Source organism: Oncorhynchus tshawytscha, linkage group LG22 (genome assembly GCF_018296145.1).
Source record: "Oncorhynchus tshawytscha isolate Ot180627B linkage group LG22, Otsh_v2.0, whole genome shotgun sequence".
Taxonomy (NCBI): domain Eukaryota; kingdom Metazoa; phylum Chordata; class Actinopteri; order Salmoniformes; family Salmonidae; genus Oncorhynchus; species Oncorhynchus tshawytscha.
The window spans coordinates 26,280,721-26,303,433 of record NC_056450.1 but is presented as its reverse complement, the minus strand read 5'-3'; the positions used below and the strand labels follow the sequence as shown (position 1 = coordinate 26,303,433).

Genomic DNA, 22,713 nt, shown 5'->3' with positions numbered 1-22,713 from the left:
ACACACAGCATGTGTATGGGTCCACCACCCAAAGGACATCCAATCAACTTGACTTAACTGTGGGAAGCATTGGAGTCAGCATGGGCCAGCATCCCTGTGGAAGGCTTTCGATACCTTGTATCCATCCTTGAGTCCATGCCCCTACTCAATATTAGGAATCTGTTCTTAATATTTTGTACACTCAGTGAATATAACATTGAATAAGAATTTGTTCTGAACTGACTTGCCTAGTTAAATAAAGGTAAAACAAAAAAAATGGGTCGAAAAAATGGATCACTGTAAAACCTAGAGGGCTTGTCTATGCATTATGTCAGTGACGGAGGGCTTGTCTATGCATTATGTCAGTGACAGAGGGCTTGTCTATGCATTATGTCAGTGACGGAGGGCTTGTCTATGCATTATGTCAGTGACAGAGGGCTTGTCTATGCATTATGTCAGTGACAGAGGGCTTGTCTATGCATTATGTCAGTGACAGAGGGCTTGTCTATGCATTATGTCAGTGACGGAGGGCTTGTCTATGCATTATGTCAGTGACGGAGGGCTTGTCTATGCATTATGTCAGTGACGGAGGGCTTGTCTATGCATTATGTCAGTGACGGAGGGCTTGTCTATGCATTATGTCAGTGACGGAGGGCTTGTCTATGCATTATGTCAGTGACGGAGGGCTTGTCTATGCATTATGTGAGTGACGGAGGGATTGTCTATGCATTATGTCAGTGACGGAGGGCTTGTCTATGCATTATGTCAGTGACGGAGGGCTTGTCTATGCATTATGTCAGTAACGGAGGGCTTGTCTATGCATTATGTCAGTGACGGAGGGCTTGTCTATGCATTATGTCAGTGACGGAGGGCTTGTCTATGCATTATGTCAGTGACAGAGGGCTTGTCTATGCATTATGTCAGTGACGGAGGGCTTGTCTATGCATTATGTCAGTGATGGAGGGCTTGTCTATGCATTATGTCAGTGACAGAGGGCTTGTCTATGCATTATGTCAGTGACGGAGGGCTTTAAGGTAATTATGGACCCGTATGAGGTGAGACAGAAGGAAGAGGACTGGAGGTGGCAGAGGTCTTGCTATGGATCAGAAGTATTGTGGAATGGCGGAGAGTAACTCATTGGATCAAATCAATGCCAGCTCTGCGGATGGCTTAAGTTGGGGTAATGGCCTACTACTCTGGCCTGTACAAGCAGTTGAGGCGTTCTGTGATGTTATGTCCCAAAGTCGTATCATAGGATGATAGCTTGTCTGGAGAGGAGGCTAACACAGAAAAGTGTCTTTGACATGCTCTAGTCACTGAACAGGTCCTTGTCTGGAGAGGAGGCTAACACAGAAAAGTGTCTTTGACATGCTGTAGTCACTGAACAGGTCCTTGTCTGGAGAGGAGGCTAACACAGAAAAGTGTCTTTGACATGCTCTAGTCACTGAACAGGTCCTTGTCTGGAGAGGAGGCTAACACAGAAAAGTGTCTTTGACATGCTCTAGTCACTGAACAGGTCCTTGTCTGGAGAGGAGGCTAACACAGAAAAGTGTCTTTGACCTGCTGTAGTCACTGAACAGGTCCTTGCCAGTATGTGTTGGTCATACATTGGTCTGTGGAAAGAGATAGAGCAGGAGAGGGGGGAGAGGGGGAAGACAGAGAGAGGGAGATAGAGAGAGATAGATGGAGAGAAAGAGAGAGGGGGAAGACAGAGAGAGGGAGAGAGAGATAGAGGGAGAGAAAGAGAGTGGGAAGAAAGAGAGAGAGAGAGAGAGAGATGGAGGAAGGGAGGGAGGGAGGGAGGGAGGGAGGGAGGGAGGGAGGGAGGGAGGGAGGGAGGGAGGGAGGGAGGGAGGGAAGGGAGGGAGGGAAAGGGGGGGGAAGGCAGAGAGAGGGAGAGAAAGAGAGAGAGCTCTGCTATCAGACTGCAGATCTGCTGCTGGCTATTGTTTTGCCATCAGAGCCAGAACTACGTTAAGACTGCTGGCCTTGCTGCTAGTGACATTATTCTATGTTGCTGTGGTCTTAGACGTTACTATTTCATGACCAGTAATGTCATACAAAATCTAATCACATCAAATTGTATTGGTCACATACACATGGTTAGCAGGTATTAATGTGAGTGTAGTGAAATGCTTGTGCTTCTAGTTCCGACAATGCAGTAATATCGATCAAGTAATTTACAAATTCGTCTACCTTATACACACAATGTAAAGGGACGAATAACAATATGTACATATAAATATATGGATGAGCGATGGCCGTGCGGCATAGGTGAGATGGAGTGGTATAGAATACAGTATATACAGTGGGGCAAAAAAGTATTTAGTCAGCCACCAATTGTGCAAGTTCTCTCACTTAAAAGGATGAGAGAGGCCTGTAATTTTCGTCATAGGTACACTTCAACTATGACAGACAAAATAAGGAAAATCACCTTGTAGGATTTTTTTATGGCCCATTCCTCCATGCAGATCTCCTCTAGAGCAGTGATGTTTTGGGGCTGTTGCTGGGCAACACGGACATTCAACTCACTCCAAAGATTTTCTATGGGGTTGAGATCTGGAGACTGGCTAGGCCACTCCAGGACCTTGAAATGCTTCTTACGAAGCCACTCCTTTGTTGCCCGGGTGGTGTGTTTGGGATCATTGTCATGCTGAAAGACCCAGCCACGTTTCATCTTCAATGCCCTTGCTGATGGAAGGAGGTTTTCACTCAAAATCACACGATACATGGCGCCATTCATTCTTTCCTTTACACGGATCAGTCATCCTGGTCCCTTTGCAGAAAAACAGCCCCAAAGCATGATGTTTCCACCCCCATGCTTCACAGTAGGTATGGTGTTCTTTGGATGCAACTCAGCATTCTTTGTCCTCCAAACACGACGAGTTGAGTTTTTACCAAAAAGTTATATTTCGGTTTCATCTGACCATATGACATTCTCCCAATCTTATTCTGGATCATCCAAATGCTCTCTAGCAAACTTCAGACGGGCCTGGACATGTACTGGCTTAAGCAGGGGGACACGTCTGGCACATAATGCATAGACAAGCCCTCTGTCACTGACATAATGCATAGACAAGCCCTCCGTCACTGACATAATGCATAGACAAGCCCTCCGTCACTGACATAATGCATAGACAAGCCCTCCGTCACTGACATAATGCATAGACAAGCCCTCTGTCACTGACATAATGCATAGACAAGCCCTCTGTCACTGACATAATGCATAGACAAGCCCTCTGTCACTGACATAATGCATAGACAAGCCCTCTGTCACTGACATAATGCATAGACAAGCCCTCTGTCACTGACATAATGCATAGACAAGCCCTCCGTCACTGACATAATGCATAGACAAGCCCTCTGTCACTGACATAATGCATAGACAAGCCCTCTGTCACTGACATAATGCATAGACAAGCCGTCTGTCACTGACATAATGCATAGACAAGCATTATTTAACTAGGCAAGTCAGTTAAGAACAAATTCTTATTTTCAATGACGGCCTAGGAACAGTGGGTTAACTGCCTGTTCAGGGGCAGAACGACAGATTTGTACCTTGTCAGCTCAGGGGTTTGAACTTGCAACCTTCCGGTCCAACGCTCTAACCACTAGGCTACGCTGCCGCGATGACATCACCTGGTTTCAATGATGTTTCTAGAGACAATATCTCTCTCATCATCACTCAATACCTAGGTTTACCTCCACTGTATTAACATCCTACCATACCTTTGTCTGTACCTTTGTCTGAACAGGCAGTTAACCCACTGTTCCTAGGCCATCATTGAAAATAAGAATTTGTTCTTAACTGACTTGCGTAGTTAAATAAAGGTAAAACATTTATTTTTAATTTTTAAATACCTTGAAGCTATTTTATTGCCCCCAGAAACCTCCTTTTACTCTCTGTTCTGGACGTTCTAGACGACCAATGTTCCTCTGGTGATGTAGAGGTGGATCCAGGCCCTTCAGTGCCTAGCTCCACTCCTATTCCCCAGGCGCTCTCTTTTGATGACTTCTGTAACCGTAATAGCCTTGGTTTCATGCATGTTAACATTAGAAGCCTCCTCCCTAAGTTTGTTTTATTCACTGCTTTAGCACACTCTGCCAACCCGGATGTTCTAGCTATGTCTGAATCCTGGCTTAGGAAGGCCACCAAAAATTCTGAAATCTCCATCCCTAACTAAAACATTTTCAGACAAGATAGAATGGCCAAAGGGGGCGGTGTTGCAACCTACTGCAAAGATAATTTTTTCCCCCACCTTTATTTAACCAGGTAGGCTAGTTGAGAACAAGTTCTCATTTGCAACTGTGACCTGGCCAAGATAAAGCATAGCAATTCAACACATACAACAACACAGAGTTACACATGGAATAAACAAAACATATAACACATATAATCAAAATACAGTAGAACAAAAGAAAACAAAAGGTCGATATACAGTGAGTGCAAATGAGGTAAGTTAAGGAAATAAATAGGCCATGGTGGTGAAGTAATTACAATACAGCAATTAAATACTGGAATGGTAGATCGGCAGAAGATGAATGTGCAGGTAGAGATACTGGGGTGCAAAGGACCAAAATAAATAAATAAATACCAATATGGGGATGAGGTAGGTAGATGGGATTTTTACAGATGGGCTATGTACAGGTGCAGTGATCTGTAAGCTGCTCTGACAGCTGGTGCTTAAAGCTAGTGAGGGAGATGTGAGTCTCCAGCTTCAGAGACTTTTGCAATTCGTTCCAGTCATGGGCAGCAGAGAACTGGAAGGAAAGACGACCAAAGGAGGAATTGGCTTTGGGGGTGACCAGTGAGATATACCTGCTGGAGTGCGTGCTACGAGTGGGTGCTACTATGGTGACCAGTGAGCTGAGATAAGGCGGGGCTTTACCAAGCAGAGACTTGTAGATAACCTGTAGCCAGTGGGTTTGGCGACGAGTATGAAGCGAGGGCCAGCCAACGAGAGCATACAGGTCGCAATGGTGGGTAGTGTATGGGGCTTTGTTGACAAAACAGATGGCACTGTGATAGACTGCATCCAGTTTGTTGAGTAGAGTGTTGGAGGCTATTTTATAGATGACATCACTGAAGTCGAGGATCGATAGGATGGTCAGTTTTACAAGGGTATGTTTGGCAGCATGAGTGAAGGATGCTTTGTTGGGATATAGGAAGCCGATTCTAGATTTAATTTTGGATTGGAGATGCTTAATGTGAGTCTGGAAGGAGAGTTTACAGTCTAACCAGACACCCAGGTATTTGTAGTTGTCCACGTATTCTAAGTCAGAGCCGTCCAGAGTAGTGATGCTGGATGGGCGAGCAGGTGCGGGCAGTGATCGATTGAATAGCATGAATTTAGTTTTACTTGCATTTAAGAGCAGTTGGAGGCCACAGAAGGAGAGTTGTGTGGCATTGAAGTTCGTCTGGAGGTTAGTTAACACAGTGTCCAAGGAGGGGCCAGAAGTATACGGAATGGTGTCGTCTGCGTAGAGGTGGATCAGAGAATCACCAGCAGCAAGAGCAACATCATTGATGTATACAGAAAAGAGAGTCGGCCCGAGAATTGAACCCTGCGGCACACCCATAGAGACTGTCAGAGGTCCGGATAACAGGCCCTCCGATTTGACACACTGAACTCAACCAGACGAGGCAATCATTTGAGAAACCAAGGCTGTCGAGTCTGCCAATAAGAATGTTGTGATTGACAGAGTCGAAAGCCTTGGCCAGGTCGATGAATACTGCTGCACAGTAATGTCTCTTATCGATGGCGGTTATGATGTCGTTAGAACCTTGAGCGTGGCTGAGGTGCACCCATGACCAGCTCTGAAACTAGATTGCATAGCGGAGAAGGTATGGTGGGACAGGGTAGGATAGATATAGGTCTGTAGCAGTTTGGGTCTAGAGTGTCACCCCCTTTGTAGAGGGGGATGACCGTGGCAACTTTCCAATCTTTGGGAATCTCAGACGATACGAAAGAGCGTTGAACAGGCTAGTAATAGGGGTTGCAACAATTTCGGCAGATAATTTTAGAAAGAGAGGGTCCAGATTGTCTAGCTCGGCTGATTTGTAGGGGTCCAGATTTTGCAGCTCTTTCAGAACATCAGCTATCTGAATTTGGGTAAAGGAGAAATGGTGGGGGCTTTGGCGGGTTGCTGTGGAGATTGCCGGGCAGTTTACCGGGGTAGGGGTAGCCATGTGGAAAGCATGGCCAGCCGTAGAGAAATGCTTATTGAAATTCTCAATTATAGTGGATTTATCCGTGGTGACAGTTTTTCCTAGCCTCAGAGCAGTGGGCAGCTGGGAGGAGGTGCTCTTATTCTCCATGGACTTAACAGTGTCCCAGAGTTAGTACTACAGGATGCAAATTTCTGTTTGAAAAAGCTTGCCTTAGCTTTTCTAACTGCCTGTGTATATTTGTTCCTAACTTCCCTGAAAAGTTGCATATCACGGGGGCTATTCGATGCTAATGCAGAACGCCATAGGAAGTTTTTGTGCTGGTCAAGGGCAGACAGGTCTGGAGTGAACCAAGGACTATATCTATTCCTAGTTCTACATTTTCTGAGAGGGGCATGCTTATTTAAGATGGTGAGGAAGGCACTTTTAAAGAAGGCATCATCTACTGACTGGATGAGGTCAATGTCATTCCAGGATACCCCGGCCAGGTCGATTAGAAAGGCCTGCTCGCAGAAGTGTTTCAGGGAGCGTTTGACAGTGATGAGGGGTGGTCGTTTGGTCGCAGACCCATTACGGATGCAGGCAATAAGGCAGTGATCGCTGAGATCTTGATTGAAAACAACAGAGGTGTATTTGGAGGGTGAGTTAGTTAGGATGACATCTATGAGGGTGCCCGTGTTTACTGATTTGGGGTTGTACCTGGTAGGTTCATTGATCATTTGTGTGAGATTGAGGGCATCAATCTTAGATTGTAGGATGGCCGGGGTGTTAAGCATGTCCCAGTTTAGGTCACCTAGTAACGAGCTCAGAAGATAGATGGGGGGGCAATCAATTCACATATGGTATCGAGGGCACAGCTGGGGGCAGAGGGAGGTCTATAGCAAGCGGCAACAGTGAGAGACTTGTTTCTGGAAAGGTGAATTTTTAGAAGTAGAAGCTCAAATTGTTTGGGTACAGACTTGGATAGTAATACAAAACTCTGCAGGCTATCTTTGCAGTAGATTGCATCACCACCCACTTTGTCAGTTCTATCTTGGCGGACAACGTTATAGTTAGCGATGGAGATAGCCTACAGAGTTCTGTCCTACTATCCAGGTCTGTACCCAAACAATTTGAACTTCTACTTTTAAAAATCCACCTCTCTAAAAACAAGTTTCTCACCGTTGCCGGTGAGGTATATCTCTCTGGTCACTCTCTCTATCTCTCAAACCAATTCTTCCTTTGGCCGCCTCTCCTTCCAGTTCTCTGCTGCCATGACTGGAACGAACTACAAAAATCTCTGAAACTGGAAACACTTATCTCCCTCACTTGCTTTAAGCACCAGCTGTCAGAGCAGCTCACAGATTACTGCACCTGTACATAGCCCATCTATAATTTAGCCCAAACAACTACCTCTCCACCTACTGTATTTATTTATTTGGCTCCCTTGGCTGCCTGTTGAACACACATCCTCAGCCTTTGCCACCTTCTATAGGAATTTAACGACTGCATAGGGCTATGTTTTGGATGACTGGCTGCGACTGTTTATTGAATTGTTTTATTTCTGCCTTTTCTATTCCAGACATTCTGAAATTCACTAAAGCATCCCATGTATGTAACTTTAGTCTTTCACTTTTCAATGACTTTGCACATTCTTCCACTGCAAATCTACCATTCAAGTGTTTTACTTGCTATATTGTATTTACTTCGCCACCATGGCCTTTTTTTGCCTTTACCTCCATTATCTCACCTCATTTGGTCACATTGTATATAGACTTATTTTTCTTCTGTATTATTGACTGTATGTTTGTTTTACTCCGTGTGTAACTCTGGGTTGTTGTATGTGTTGCACTGATTTGCTTTAACTTGGCCAGGTCGCAATTGTAAATGAGAACTTGTTCTCAACTTGCCTACCTGGTTAAATAAAGGTGTTCTCAACTTGCCTACCTGGTTAAATAAAGATGAAAAAATAAAAAATAAAATAAAATGCTGAGCTGTAGTTAATGAACAGCATTCTTACATAGATATTCCTCTTGTCCAGACGGGACAGGGCAGTGTGCAGTGTGATGGCGATTGCATCGCCAGTGGACCTATTGGGGCGGTAAGCAAATTGGAGTGGGTCTAGGGTGTCAGGTAGGGTGGAGGTGATATGACCCTTACTAGTCTCTCAAAGCACTTCATGATGACAGAAGTGACTGCAACGGGATGATAGTCATTTAGTTCAGCTACTTTAGCTTTCTTGGGAACAGGAACAATGGTGGCCATCTTGATGCATGTGGGGACAGCAGACTGGGATAGGGATTGATTGAATATGTGAATATGTACACTTATAGATACTGTGTGATGGGTACAGACTATATGGATTTACATGTATCATGTCTATGCAACAGCTACTGTAACTGAGTGTTTAACTATGTGTTAGTCACAGAACACCCACTGACAGAACTCTGGCCTGGCTGCAGTATTCTGACCTCACCATCTGGTCTCTGCAGATTAAGAAAAACATGTAACCATGAAAATGCATTCATTTAATAAGTACAGTTTGTGGGATAAAAGTAATAACATGACACAATCACCAAATGAGAATGGGAACCTCCATTAAATTCATATTTGGTTTATGTGAGCACCCAAACTCAACAGTCAACAGAAGCTCTTACCCAGTGGAAATTTTGAGTGCTCTGAAGAAAAGCCACTGGGACTTATGTGTTCTTTTGTCGCATTATTGTATAACCATGCATTGGCTTATTATTTTGGACAGTTGCATAAGACAGTGTGTCAGAGGTGCATGGCATATATCAGGACACAGATGCAGCAGGGGTCTCACAGTCACATTCAAGCCCAATTGATGGTAATATTACTCACTGTTGTCCCCATTGGCCGGTTTTGAAGGCATTTCCCGACGTCCTCGGGACATGGAAAGACGTACAATTTCAATGTCAAAATACACTTTATGACACTGTCATGAAGCATTATGACCGTCATGTGTCACTTTACTTAGACTAAGAAAAAGCACTTTATGACATTGTCAAGAAGCATTATGGCCATCATAATCATATAAGCCAGATAGGCCTATCACGTACATGCCATTATGTCAGTCATCAGTCAAAAAGAGGGTGTCTTCTCTTGTTCCTGAAATCTGCTCCTGCATTCATTCCAGTCATCATCTGCATTCATTCCAGTCATTCCTGTCATCAACAGAGCATTGGGGTAGGTGCATGTCTGAACAATGTGTGAGCAATAACAATGATGATTAACAAAATGTTAAACAGCATAAACAGACTGTTGAAAAGTAGGCTATGGTGTAATGGAATGTTTTGCCTTGTGTGATAGGTTTTGTGGGTTTTTACACTATAGTGTTGTTGTCACAACCAGCCATAAACTAACGCAATATATGTCACAACAGGTTTAAATATATGTGTCATGACAGTGTTATGATCATATTATAACAGATTATGACCGTGTCATGACAGTGTTCTGATCATATTATAACAGGTTACGACCGTGTCATGACAGTGTTATGATCATATTATAACAGGTTATGACCGTGTCATGACAGTGTTATGATCATATTATAACAGGTTATGACCGTGTCATGACAGTGTTATGATCATATTATAACAGGTTATGACCGTGTCATGACAGTGTTATGATCATATTATAACAGGTTATGACCATGTCATAACGTGTTATGACGCTGGATGTTAACTAAAGTGTTACCAAACTTACATACTTTACACCAGTTTCCCAACTACTTCTACATGGCTGATGAGTCTTGACATATACATAATCACTAATGGCAAGTTGAACAATGAACTCCCATACTCAGTGTCTGACTCAGTCTCATTGCACTTGACTGAACTGGCCCTGAACATCAAGCCCAGTCTTTGAAGTTGCCCACTTAGAGATGAATGGAGAATGCATCATTATTATACCACGCTCATTATACAATGATCAAATCAAATCAAATCAAATCAAATTTATTTATATAGCCCTTTGTACATCAGCTGATATCTCAAAGTGCTGTACAGAAACCCAGCCTAAAACCCCAAACAGCAAGCAATGCAGGTGTAGAAGCACGGTGGCTAGGAAAAACTCCCTAGAAAGGCCAAAACCTAGGAAGAAACCTAGAGAGGAACCAGGCTATGTGGGGTGGCCAGTCCTCTTCTGGCTGTGCCGGGTGGAGATTATAACAGAACATGGCCAAGATGTTCAAATGTTCATAAATGACCAGCATGGTCGAATAATAATAAGGCAGAACAGTTGAAACTGGAGCAGCAGCACAGTCAGGTGGAAGTTGAAACTGGAGCAGCAGCATGGCCAGGTGGACTGGGGACAGCAAGGAGTCATCATGTCAGGTAGTCCTGGGGCATGGTCCTAGGGCTCAGGTCAGTTGAAACTGGAACAGCAGCATGGCCAGGTGGACTGGGGACAGCAAGGAGTCATCATGTCAGGTAGTCCTGGAGCTCAGGTCCTAGGGCTCAGGTCCTCCGAGAAAGAGAAAGAAAGAGAGAAGGAGAGAATTAGAGAACGCACACTTAGATTCACACAGGACACCGAATAGGACAGGAGAAGTACTCCAGATATAACAAACTGACCCCAGCCCCCCGACACATAAACTACTGCAGCATAAATACTGGAGGCTGAGACAGGAGGGGTCAGGAGACACTGTGGCCCCATCCGAGGTCACCCCGGACAGGACCAAACAGGAAGGATATAACCCCACCCACTTTGCCAAAGCACAGCCCCCACACCACTAGAGGGATATCTTCAACCACCAACTTACCATCCTGAGACAAGGCTGAGTATAGCCCACAAAGATCTCCGCCACGGCACAACCCAAGGGGGGCGCCAACCCAGACAGGATGACCACAACAGTGAATCAACCCACTCAGGTGACGCACCCCCTCCAGGGACGGCATGAGAGAGCCCCAGTAAGCCAGTGACCCAGCCCCTGTAATAGGGTTAGAGGCAGAGAATCCCAGTGGAAAGAGGGGAACCGGCCAGGCAGAGACAGCAAGGGCGGTTCGTTGCTCCAGAGCCTTTCCGTTCACCTTCCCACTCCTGAGCCAGACTACACTCAATCATATGACCCACTGAAGAGATGAGTCTTCAGTAAAGACTTAAAGGTTGAGACCGAGTTTGCGTCTCTGACATGGGTAGGCAGACCGTTCCATAAAAATGGAGCTCTATAGGAGAAAGCCCTGCCTCCAGCTGTTTGCTTAGAAATTCTAGGGACAATTAGGAGGCCTGCGTCTTGTGACCGTAGCGTACGTGTAGGTATGTACGGCAGGACCAAATCAGAGAGATAGGTAGGAGCAAGCCCATGTAATGCTTTGTAGGTTAGCAGTAAAACCTTGAAATCAGCCCTTGCTTTGACAGGAAGCCAGTGTAGAGAGGCTAGCACTGGAGTAATATGATCAAATTTTTTGGTTCTAGTCAGGATTCTAGCAGCCGTATTTAGCACTAACTGAAGTTTATTTAGTGCTTTATCCGGGTAGCCGGAAAATAGAGCATTGCAGTAGTCTAACCTAGAAGTGACAAAAGCATGGATTAATTTTTCTGCATCATTTTTGAACAGAAAGTTTCTGATTTTTGCAATGTTACGTAGATGGAAAAAAAGATGTCCTTGAAATGGTCTTGATATGTTCTTCAAAAGATAGATCAGGGTCCAGAGTAACGCCGAGGTCCTTCACAGTTTTATTTGAGACGACTGTACAACCATTAAGATTAATTGTCAGATTCAACAGAATATCTCTTTGTTTCTTGGGACCTAGAACAAGCATCTCTGTTTTGTCCGAGTTTAATAGTAGAAAGTTTGCAGCCATCCACTTCCTTATGTCTGAAACACATGCTTCTAGCGAGGGCAATTTTGGGGCTTCACCATGTTTCATTGAAATGTACAGCTGTGTGTCATCCGCATAGCAGTGAAAGTTTACATTATGTTTTCGAATAACATCCCCAAGAGGTAAAATATATAGTGAGAACAATAGTGGTCCTAAAACGGAACCTTGAGGAACACCGAAATTTACAGTTGATTTGTCAGAGGACAAACCATTCACAGAGACAAACTGATATCTTTCCGACAGATAAGATCTAAACCAGGCCAGAACTTGTCCGTGTAGACCAATTTGGGTTTCCAATCTCTCCAAAAGAATGTGGTGATCGATGGTATCAAAAGCGGCACTAAGGTCTAGGAGCACGAGGACAGATGCAGAGCCTCGGTCCGATGCCATTAAAATGTCATTTACCACCTTCACAAGTGCCGTCTCAGTGCTATGATGGGGTCTAAAACCAGACTGAAGCATTTTGTATACATTGTTTGTCTTCAGGAAGGCAGTGAGTTGCTGAGCAACAGCCTTCTCTAACATTTTTGAGAGGAATGGAAGATTCGATATAGGCCGATAGTTTTTTATATTTTCTGGGTCAAGGTTTGGCTTTTTCAAGAGAGGCTTTATTACTGCCACTTTTAGTGAGTTTGGTACACATCCAGTGGATAGAGAGCCGTTTATTATGTTCAACATAGGAGGGCCAAGCACAGGAAGCAGCTCTTTCAGTAGTTTAGTTGGAATAGGGTCCAGTATGCAGCTTGAAGGTTTAGAGGCCATGATTATTTTCATCATTGTGTCAAGAGATATAGTACTAAAACACTTGAGCGTCTCTCTTGATCCTAGGTCCTGGCAGAGTTGTGCAGACTCAGGACAACTGAGGTTTGGAGGAATACGCAGGTTTAAAGAAGAGTCCGTAATTTGCTTTCTAATAATCATAATCTTTTCCTCAAAGAAGTTCATGAATTTATCACTGCTAAAGTGAAAGTCATCCTCTCTTGGGGAATGCTGCTTTTTAGTTAGCTTTGCGACAGTATCAAAAAGGAATTTCGGATTGTTCTTATTTTCCTCAATTAAGTTAGAAAAATAGGATGATCGAGCAGCAGTAAGGGCTCTTCGGTACTGCACGGTACTGTCTTTCCAAGCTAGTCGGAAGACTTCCAGTTTGGTGTGGCGCCATTTCCGTTCCAATTTTCTGGAAGCTTGCTTCAGAGCTCGGGTATTTTCTGTGTACCAGGGAGCTAGTTTCTTATGAGAATTTTTTTTAGTTTTTAGGGGTGCAACTGCATCTAGGGTATTGCGCAAGGTTAAATTGAGATCCTCAGTTAGGTGGTTAACTGATTTTTGTCCTCTGGCGTCCTTGGGTAGGCAGAGGGAGTCTGGAAGGGCATCAAGGAATCTTTGTGTTGTCTGTGAATTTATAGCACGACTTTTGATGTTCCTTGGTTGGGGTCTGAGCAGATTATTTGTTGCAATTGCAAACGTAATAAAATGGTGGTGAAAAAAAATGATCACTCATTACATTAGATTCAGATGCCTCTGATTAGTGAGTATCTATCTGTGGAACCTTGTCTGAGCCAGCCTACTTACAGAAATTATGAGGGTACGTTTAGATGATATTCCAGTTCATTTAATATTTCTACATGTTGAAACGTCATTAGTGGACTAAGACAGATGCAGGGAGTGGGAGAACAACGTTTCTGTGTGTGTGTGTGTGTGTGTGTGTGTGTGTGTGTGTGTGTGTGCAGCGTGCATGTGCACACCCGTGTGTGTTTCTGCTTGCCTATATGTGTGGGACCTCTTTGACAGATCCGTGGGTTCGGTGGCTAAGGGCGCTGTAGTTTACATAAGCTGTACAGTCAAGTCATCATCAACCGTCTCTTAGCTCTTAGTTGCCGTGGTATTCCTGTGTGACTCTCTTATTAGAGCGACCCCCCCCCCTCGGTTTGTGGGTGTCTCCAACCCCGTGTCCTTCTGCATAGGGCACAATCCAGGCTGCATGGCATGAGACACACATAACTCTCAGCCTCCCTCCTAAAGCAGAGAGGCCTCACAGAAATGGTTAAATACAGCAAACATTCTCAACCTCTTTTTTTATTAAATATACAGGCTGAATGCATCTTTTCTCCATGGTAACATCCCCTATATCAACAAATGGTCTAACAAACTGGAGTCAGAAAAGGTCTCTGCCTCCAACAAATGAGCGAATTACAGGCTTCTAGAAGGAATGAGTGACAACTTACTAACTTCAGTATCAGGAGTGTTGATTGATGACACTTGTGATTGACAGCGTGAAAACAGACCATATAAGAACTCTGAAGAAGGATGGCCACTCAGATGGCAGAAGTTAGTGTTTAAATGTTTAGCTGAATCCACAGCCAAGTCCAATGTCAGGTCATTTGCATGCACACACACATGCAGTCATGCACACACACACAGTCACACACACAAGATCACACACATGCACACGCAGTCACACACATACACACACAAACACACAAGCAGTCATCCACACACACACAAGGTCACACACACACGCAGTCACACACACAGGGGGTGACATGAGTCACAGTGTCAGCTCATTAAGCCCAGTGGGAGTGTGACTGGAGTGTGCTGAGGAGGACATAACACAGTTATACAACCCCAGCTGGTTAGCCCAGGACAAGACAGGACTGACTGGAGGTGTGCCTGGGGACATGTGTCCTCCCTTTCTCCTGGGAATAGACTGCAATTTGTTACCCACATTTTGGATTTCAGAATGGCTCCAGTGAAATGGCATAAATTACTTTCGCGAAATAAATGCATAAATCAAATCAAAGTTTATTTGTCATGTGCACCGAATACAACAGGTGTAGACCTTACAGTGAAATGCTTACTTACAGGCTCTAACCAATAGTGCAAAAAAAGGTGTGTGTGTGTGTGTGTGTGTGTGTGTGTGTGTGTGTGTGTAGGTAAGTAAAGAAATAAAACAACAGTAAAAAGACATTTGAAAATAAGAGTAACAAGGCTATATACAGACATCGTTTAGTCAGGCTTATTGAGGTAGTATGTACGTGAACGTATAGTTAAAGTGACTATGCATATAAGATAAAGAGAGAGTAGCAGCAGCGTAAAAGAGGGGTTTGGGGGGAACACAATGCAAATAGTCCGGGTAACCATTTGGTTACCTGTTCATGAGTCTTATGGCTTGGGGGTAAAAACAGTTGAGAAGCCTTTTTGTCCTAGACTTGGCACTCCGGGACCGCTTGCCATGCGGTAGTAGAGACAACAGTCTATGACTGTGGTGGCTGGGGTCTTTGACAATTTTTAGGGCCGTCCTCTGGCACCGCCTGGTGTAGAGGTCCTGGATGGCAAGCAGAGGTCTCTGACCTCCTCCCTATAGGCTGTCTCGTCGTTGTTGGTGATCAGGCCTACCACTGTTGTGTCGTCTGCAAACTTAATGATGGTGTTGGAGTCGTGCCTGGCCATGCAGTCGTGGGTGAACAGGGAGTACGGGAGGGGACTGAGCACGCACCCCTGGGGAGCTCCAGTGTTGAGGATCAGCGTGGCAGATGTGTTGCGACCTACCCTCACCACCTGGGGGCGGCCCATCAGGAAGTCCAGGATCCAGTTGCAGAGGGAGGTGTTTAGTCCCAGATTCCTTAGCTTAGTGATGAGCTTTGAGGGTACTATGGTGTTGAACGCTGAGCTGTCGTCAATGAATAGCATTCTCACATTGGTGTTCCTTTTGTCCAGATGGGAAAGAGCAGTGTGGATATAGAGATTAGAGATTGCATAGAGATTGCAATAGAGATTGCATCATCTGTGGATTTGTTTCTGCGGTATGCAAATTGGAGTGGGTCTAGGGTTTCTGGGATAATGGTGTTGATGTGAGCCATTACCAGTCTTTCAAAGCTATTCATGGCTACGGACGTGAGTACTAAGGGTCTGTAGTCATTTAGGCAGGTTGCCTTTGTGTTCTTGGGCACAGAGACTATGGTGGACTGCTTGAAACATGTTGGTATTGACACACTCTGACCATTATTTGAGTTGTTTGTTTCTATGTTTTGTTTGGTCAGGGTGTGATGTGAGTGGGCATTCTATGTTGCATGTCTAGTTAGTCTGTTTCTATGTGTTTTGGCATGATATGGTTCTCAATCAGTGGCAGGTGTTTGTCGTTGTCTCTGATTGGGAACCATATTTAGGTAGCCTGTTCTGTATTGTGGTTTGTGGGTTATTGTCTATGTGTAGTTGCCTGTGTCTGCACTTGTTGTCATAGCGTCACGTTTGTTTTTTTGTTTTTGTTAAAGAGTTCGTGTTTTTTCGTCATTCAATAAAATAATGGATTCACACCACGCTGAGCTTTGGTCTACTCCATTCAACGAATGTGACAGGTATTACAGACTCAATTAGGGACACGTTGAAAATGTCAGTGAAGACACCGGCCAGTTGGCCAGCACATGCCCGGAGCACACGTCCTGGTAATCCGTCTGGCCCCACAGCCTTGAGTATGTTGACATGTTTAAAGGTTTTACTCACGTCGGCTACGGAGAGCGTGATCACACAGTCGTCCGGAACAGCTGATGCTCTCATGCATGCCTCAGTGTTGCTTGCCTCGAAGCGAGCATAGAAGTGAGTTAGCTCATCTGGTAGGCTCGTGTCCCTTTGTAGTCTGTAATAGTTTGCAAGCCCTGCCACATCCGACGAGCGTCGGAGCCGGTGTAGTATGATTCAATCTTATCCCTGTATTGACGCTTTGCCTTTTTGATGGTTAGTCGCAGATCATAGCGGGATTTCTTGTAAGCTTCCGGGTTAGAGTCCCCCACCTTGTAAGCGGCAGCTCTACCCTTTAGCTCAGTGTGAATGTTGCCTGTAATCCATGGCTTCTGGTTGGGGTATGTACGTACAGTCACTGTGGGGACAACGTCCTCAATGCACTTATTGATAAAGCCAGTGACTGATGTGGTGTATTCCTCAATATCATCGGAAGAATCCCGGAACATGTTCTAGTCTGTGATAGCACATGTTTTATTACATGTTCAAAGAAATTCATTGTTTTTGGTCTCCTCATCCTGAGTATATCCCACATGTTTTAAATGGGTTTTCTCAAACTTATATCTATGCAATCCAATACATTCAGGTAGTCCCAAGCTGAAAATGTTGATGCTTTACCGCCCTCTGTTGGCCTGACAATGTAAACGTCAACCTATACAACACATACCTGTTGAGGATTTTGATTGACATTTGGGTTGTATGTGTTATATTTTGATTGCTAGTGGAGACAGACAACTCTCAGATTGTGTTGGACAATGACTCAGCCCAGCATCTGAAGCTGAGGGAGAGACAGCGCTTCTTTGAGGAGGTGTATCAGCACGATATGGACATCCTCCTGTCCTCGGCTCACCTGCACATTGACAGCAGGAAACGTGAGAGATGCTCAATACGCACACCTACACACACACACCTACACACCCACACCCACACCCGCACACTCACAACCACACACACACACACCCCACAGACAGTCTTGTACAGCTAACCTTGTGGGGACACACAATTCAATCCCATTCAAAATCCTATTTTCCATAACACCTAACCCAAACCCAAAAACCTAACCTTAACCATAAACCTAACCCTAGCTCCTAACCCTAACCATAAAACTAACCCTAGTTCCTAACCCTAACCCTAATTATAACCTTAACCCTAAACCCCTTAGAAATAGCATTTGACCTTGTGGGGACCAACAAAATGTCCCATTTGGTCAAATGTTGGTTATTTTACTATTCTTGTGGGGACTTCTGGTCCCCACAAGAATAGTTAAACATGTACACAAAGGATAAGCCTCTATTATGTAATCTATGGACTTATTAGAATGCACATTACAGTCCAAATAAACAGCACATAATTGATTTAATGATAAGTAGTAAATATACAGCCAGTATCTGAGTGTGATGTGTTGTCCATACAGCTCCCATGGGCAGTATCTCCTCTATGGAGGTGAACGTGGACATGCTGGAGCAGATGGACCTCATGGACATCTCTGACCAGGAAGCTCTGGATGTGTTCCTCAACTCTGGGGCCAACAACAGCCCACTGGCCTCCCCTTTACCAGGTAATTATGCCACCTTCCTAGCCCCATAAATAACAAACTTACCAGGTGTGCTTTTAGGGGGGGGCACCCATAATAATTGGTCACTTTGTTTCTTAAAATAAGGTTTAAATGTGGAGAGATTTTCTTTCTAGAGTGGAATGTACAATTAGCCATTCTAGAGTGGAAATCAGGTCATTATAAAAAAGGAACAAAAGCAGTAGTGACTTTATACTTAGAATTTGAGGAGGATCGAGGACATTTTTGGGGAAAAAAATACCATATTTTTCATCAAGCTGTTAGTAATTTCCCTGCGCTCACTATAACATTGCAGCACCAATGTGCATTGTTTACGTCTGGCATCAGCAAGCCCTAAGTTACGCCATAGTCGAGAGCTAGCTAGTAGCTAGCTAACAAGCTCATGTATGCACAATAGCAGCACAATTAAAAACACAGTCTTACCCTTTTGAAATGAATAACTCCATTGTGAAACATGCTAGCTACAGTATGCTTAGCTAACTTGAAAATGTCTATGTATTCTTCTCTGAATTAAAAATCTCTCTCCCTATATTGATCTTCTGAATCAAGCATGTGCGCTACAGCATGTGAGATTATTCAATTATTTGATTGGATGGGAAATAAAAAATTACTTGCTACTGCAAGAGATCTGATTGGTTACCTGTTCTTTCTCCCTGGGTTTGAACTGGAGTCAATGGAGCTGGAGGACAAACTTTGCCCTCCTCCCGTATATGAGGTGCTGTTGAGACAACCTTGCAAAACCTTTTTTTTTGTGACATGCATTTACATTTAAGTCACTTAGTAGAAGTTATTTTACAGAGCGACTTACAGTTAGACGTTTTAAGATATTTAGTACATCAAAAAAGTATACATGTTTTCATGTTTCATGCTTCTTTTAAAAATGGTTTAAAAAAATTCAGATAGGAGGATGATGGTCGCACACTTCCTAAAATTACCAGTCTCTTCTGAACTAGAATGTAGAACTGTTCTGTACTTGAGTGCAAAGGCCTATCAATTCCAGTGGTGGCTCTAGTGGTTAATCTAGTGGTTCTGGTGGTTCTAGTGGTTCTAGCGGTAGTTCTAGTGGTGGTTCTAGTGGTGGTTCTCATGGTTCCAGTGGAGATTCTAGTGGTTGTTCTAGTGGTTCTAGTGGTAGTTCTAGTGGTTCTAGTGGTGGTTCTAGTGGTTCTAGTGGTAGTTCTAGTGGTTCTAGTTGTAGTTATTCTAGTTCTAGTGGTGGTTCTAGTGGCTCTAGTGGTAGTTCTAGTGGTTCTAGTGATGGTTCTAGTGGTAGTTCTAGTGGTGGTTCTAGTAGTTCTAGTGGTTCTGGTGTTAGTTCTGGTGGTTCTAGTGGTGGTTCTAGTCTTGGTACTAGTGGTGGTTCTAGTAGTTCTGGTGGTGGTTCTAGTGGTTGTTCTAGTGGTAGTACTAGTAGTTATAGTGGTGCTTCTAGTGGTTCTAGTGATGGTTCTAGTGATAGTTCTAGTGGTTCTAGTGGTAGTTCTGGTGGTTCTAGTGATTGTTTTGGTGGTGGTTGTAGTGGTTGTAGTGGTGGTTCTAGTGCTTCCAGTGGTGGTTCTAGTTGTTGTAGTGAAGGTTCTAGTGGTGGTCTAGTGGTTCTGGATGGAACCTTATTATCTCTCTGGTTTTCCTGCTCCTGTCATTGTGACCCTACAGGTTTATCAACTCATCCCTGTCCTCTTACAAAACTCTGCTGCTCTACCCTCACCCACAGAGACTTCACAATCTGATTGGTGCAGTATCACATTTAAGATGTGAAACTAAAGATAGAAGTCTGCTTTTGTATTATGTGTGTGTGAAATGTCTGCATCACCCAGAAAAGGTTGTTGTGTTTGTCTTTCATGCAAACTGACATTTGGAAAATAGGGATTCTGTTTTCAGAAGCAGCTTTATTTACCCTGGCATCAGATCACTGTGGTGAGAGAGATGGATCAGGGGTATCGAGAGACTCAGGGAGGAAATCGGTGCAAACCTTTTGGTTTGTTTTATATATATATATCTAAAACTCAGTATGAAAGGAACAGCTTTATTTGTTAGACACCATTGACATACTGAAGACAAAGACCTCAGTATTTCTCTATTATAGCCAATATTACTGTCATTAACTGGTTTACCCATCACACCCACTAAAAACTCAACAGTTGCAAACAGTTGAGGAATGTTCACTTGAAAGCATGTGGTTTGCCCCACTTATCATCAAGGGATATATGGTCACACTTTATTTGCTCTACAGATGGTCATGCTGTCTGTTGATAAGTAACTGTTTATAAGCAACTGACGATCTGTTGATAAGCAGCTGCTTGCTAAGGTTACCGTTAGGTTAAGGTTTAGATTAAGTGCTAGGGTAAAGGTTAAGGTTAGAGTTAAGGCTAGGGCTAGGGTTAGTAGATAGTGTGGTTAACCGTGGGGTGGTGGGTTGAGCGTGCAGAGATTGACACAGAGACAGGGAGGTTTTAGTCAGTAAAAACAACTTTACTAGGACAGAAAATAAACATAACAAAGAAAATCACTTTGGTTTGGCTCCGTCCTTCCTCTACTTTTGCTTGGTGTCATCTCTCCCCGTTCTCCCTCGCGGTGTGCCACAGTCCTCCTTTTATTTGGCCTCCACTCCTGGTTGGCACTTTCCCCTAATTACCCCCACTTGGAGCTGTCCATGTCGGGGTGCCCAGCTGCCGTAATGTTGTTGATAGTTTGTAGAACATCTACAGATGGACTATCCAAATAAAGTGTTACCATTTTTTCATCCGTCTGTTATTGCATTTGATTTAATAATAGAGATGGTATCAACAGAACATAAAACTTCCATCTCAAATGTTATGGCAGTGCGACTGACGACATCCTGTTGTTTACAAAACACTGAGAAAATGGTGAGGTACTGTGAAAGGATGGTAACTGTAAGTGGCATTTCAAATTATCCCAACAAAGACTCTGGATTGATACAAATTCCTTTCAGTGGTAATTAGTCTTTTCATATCATTTCTATGCCTTGAATCTCAGTGTCATGATGTTTGTTCCTTTTCCTATTATTTTCTACTCATGTCTTCTGTCTGCTCCTCTGGCCCACACCAGAGGTAGACGATGAAGAGGAAGATGAGGAAGACGAGAGTAAAGAAGTTGTCTACAGGGAGCGTGTGCCAACTTGCGACATTCGCCGGGGGTCAAAATCTCGCATGTCATCCACCTCTTCCGGTTCCAGTGACACCAGCGGGGGCGGGACCGACACCCATGTGGTCCAATCAGATGATGAGGAGGTGCACGCAGACACCATGTTGCTGACCTCCGTGCCTCGAACAAAAGATGAAGAGGCAGAGGAAGAAGATGAAGAGAAGTGAGGCCTGTCCGCTCCGTTGTCATAGAGACACAAGCCATTTGCTGTTCTGACTGTTGTCAATGACAACAAGGAGATGGTAAACAGACTAACTCGGAGATCCATACATATACAGTACCATCACTTCCTCTTTACATGTTACTGACGCCCCTGGAATTCCTTGTGGGAAACCCCTAGCATGGACAACCCTTGTTATTCTTTGGTGTGTTGTTATGGGTCAACCCACTGGGCACAGACACCATTTAAACGTCAAATGTTTATTTACATTTGGTTGAAATGTCAACTAATGTGAATTCAACATGAAATAAACAAAAAATATCACCATGTCATGTGATTTAGGTTAAAAGTTGGGTGAAAGAAAGACTAAATTCCCTTACGTTGAAGACTTTTTGCAAATCTAATCAGTTTTCCACATTTGATTCATTGTCATCAGATTGCATTTTTTGGTTGAAATTATGTGGAAACAACATTGATGCAACCAGTTTTTGCCCAGTGGGAATTGATTCTCTGCGTAACTATGAAACTACTTATTGATGACTCCTCATTGTGTCTACTTAGCACTATTATAAGGAACACTCAGTTCACTGTTTTTTCTTCTGTTGCTTCAGAGCAATATATGTGTATTGTGTTCAACCATTATTAAGGTGCCAATATTGTGTTCTCCATATTTATCATACACAGAATATCATTGTTTGAGGGAGGAATGTCCAGATAGATGTCTGTCTCACATCTACTTTAGTGAGACTAAATTCTAGATCCAATCCTATCCATTCATTAATGCTGCTATATAAACACTGAATTCTAACATGACTCTTTGCTGCATGATTTGGAACAGTTAGTAGGGGAAGTCTCAAGCGGTTTGGTTTCATTTGTTCTCAGTCAAGGTATTTACCTCCCTTTATGTGACCGTTGACAGAGGATCCAACATGTAGTAACATAACACAGTCAACACACACACACGTGCACTAGTCTACATTAGCATACTGGATTCTCTTCTTTGGTTTCTGCTATTGCTATTCCCTCCAGCTCAGGACACCTTGACCACGGCCATTTCAAATCTTTAAGTCAGTTATCTACAGTAGCTACATACATTTTTTTACTTATGAGCTAATGACATGTACCCATTGATTCTTGAAGAACGTATAAATGCCTCATGAGCTTAGCTCAACTGTCATACCCCATCAGAGCCCAAAATGTAAGCTTGTTTTACTTTGTAAAACAAAGGCCTTGGTCTCATTCAGACAATACCAGCCAGTTACAGGAAATTCACGACACTAGCTACTAGACTAGGGAGGCGTAACCTTACCCAGACTTTTGTTTCTGCTTG

The 22,713-nt window shown here is 43.7% G+C and overlaps 1 protein-coding gene across 1 annotated transcript in view; it reads left to right on the top strand.

Moving 5' to 3' along the window:
* Positions 1–21,679, top strand: part of LOC112221454 (dysbindin) — a 28,397-nt gene extending 6,718 nt beyond the window's left edge. Inside the window, exons 2-4 of the mRNA XM_024383597.1 lie at positions 17,208–17,357; positions 17,900–18,043; positions 21,128–21,679. Of these exons, the coding sequence (XP_024239365.1) occupies positions 17,208–17,357; positions 17,900–18,043; positions 21,128–21,390 (557 nt within the window). The 3' untranslated portion in view covers positions 21,391–21,679. The remainder of the gene's footprint in view (positions 1–17,207; positions 17,358–17,899; positions 18,044–21,127) is intronic.
* Positions 21,680–22,713: the final 1,034 nt, after the last annotated feature.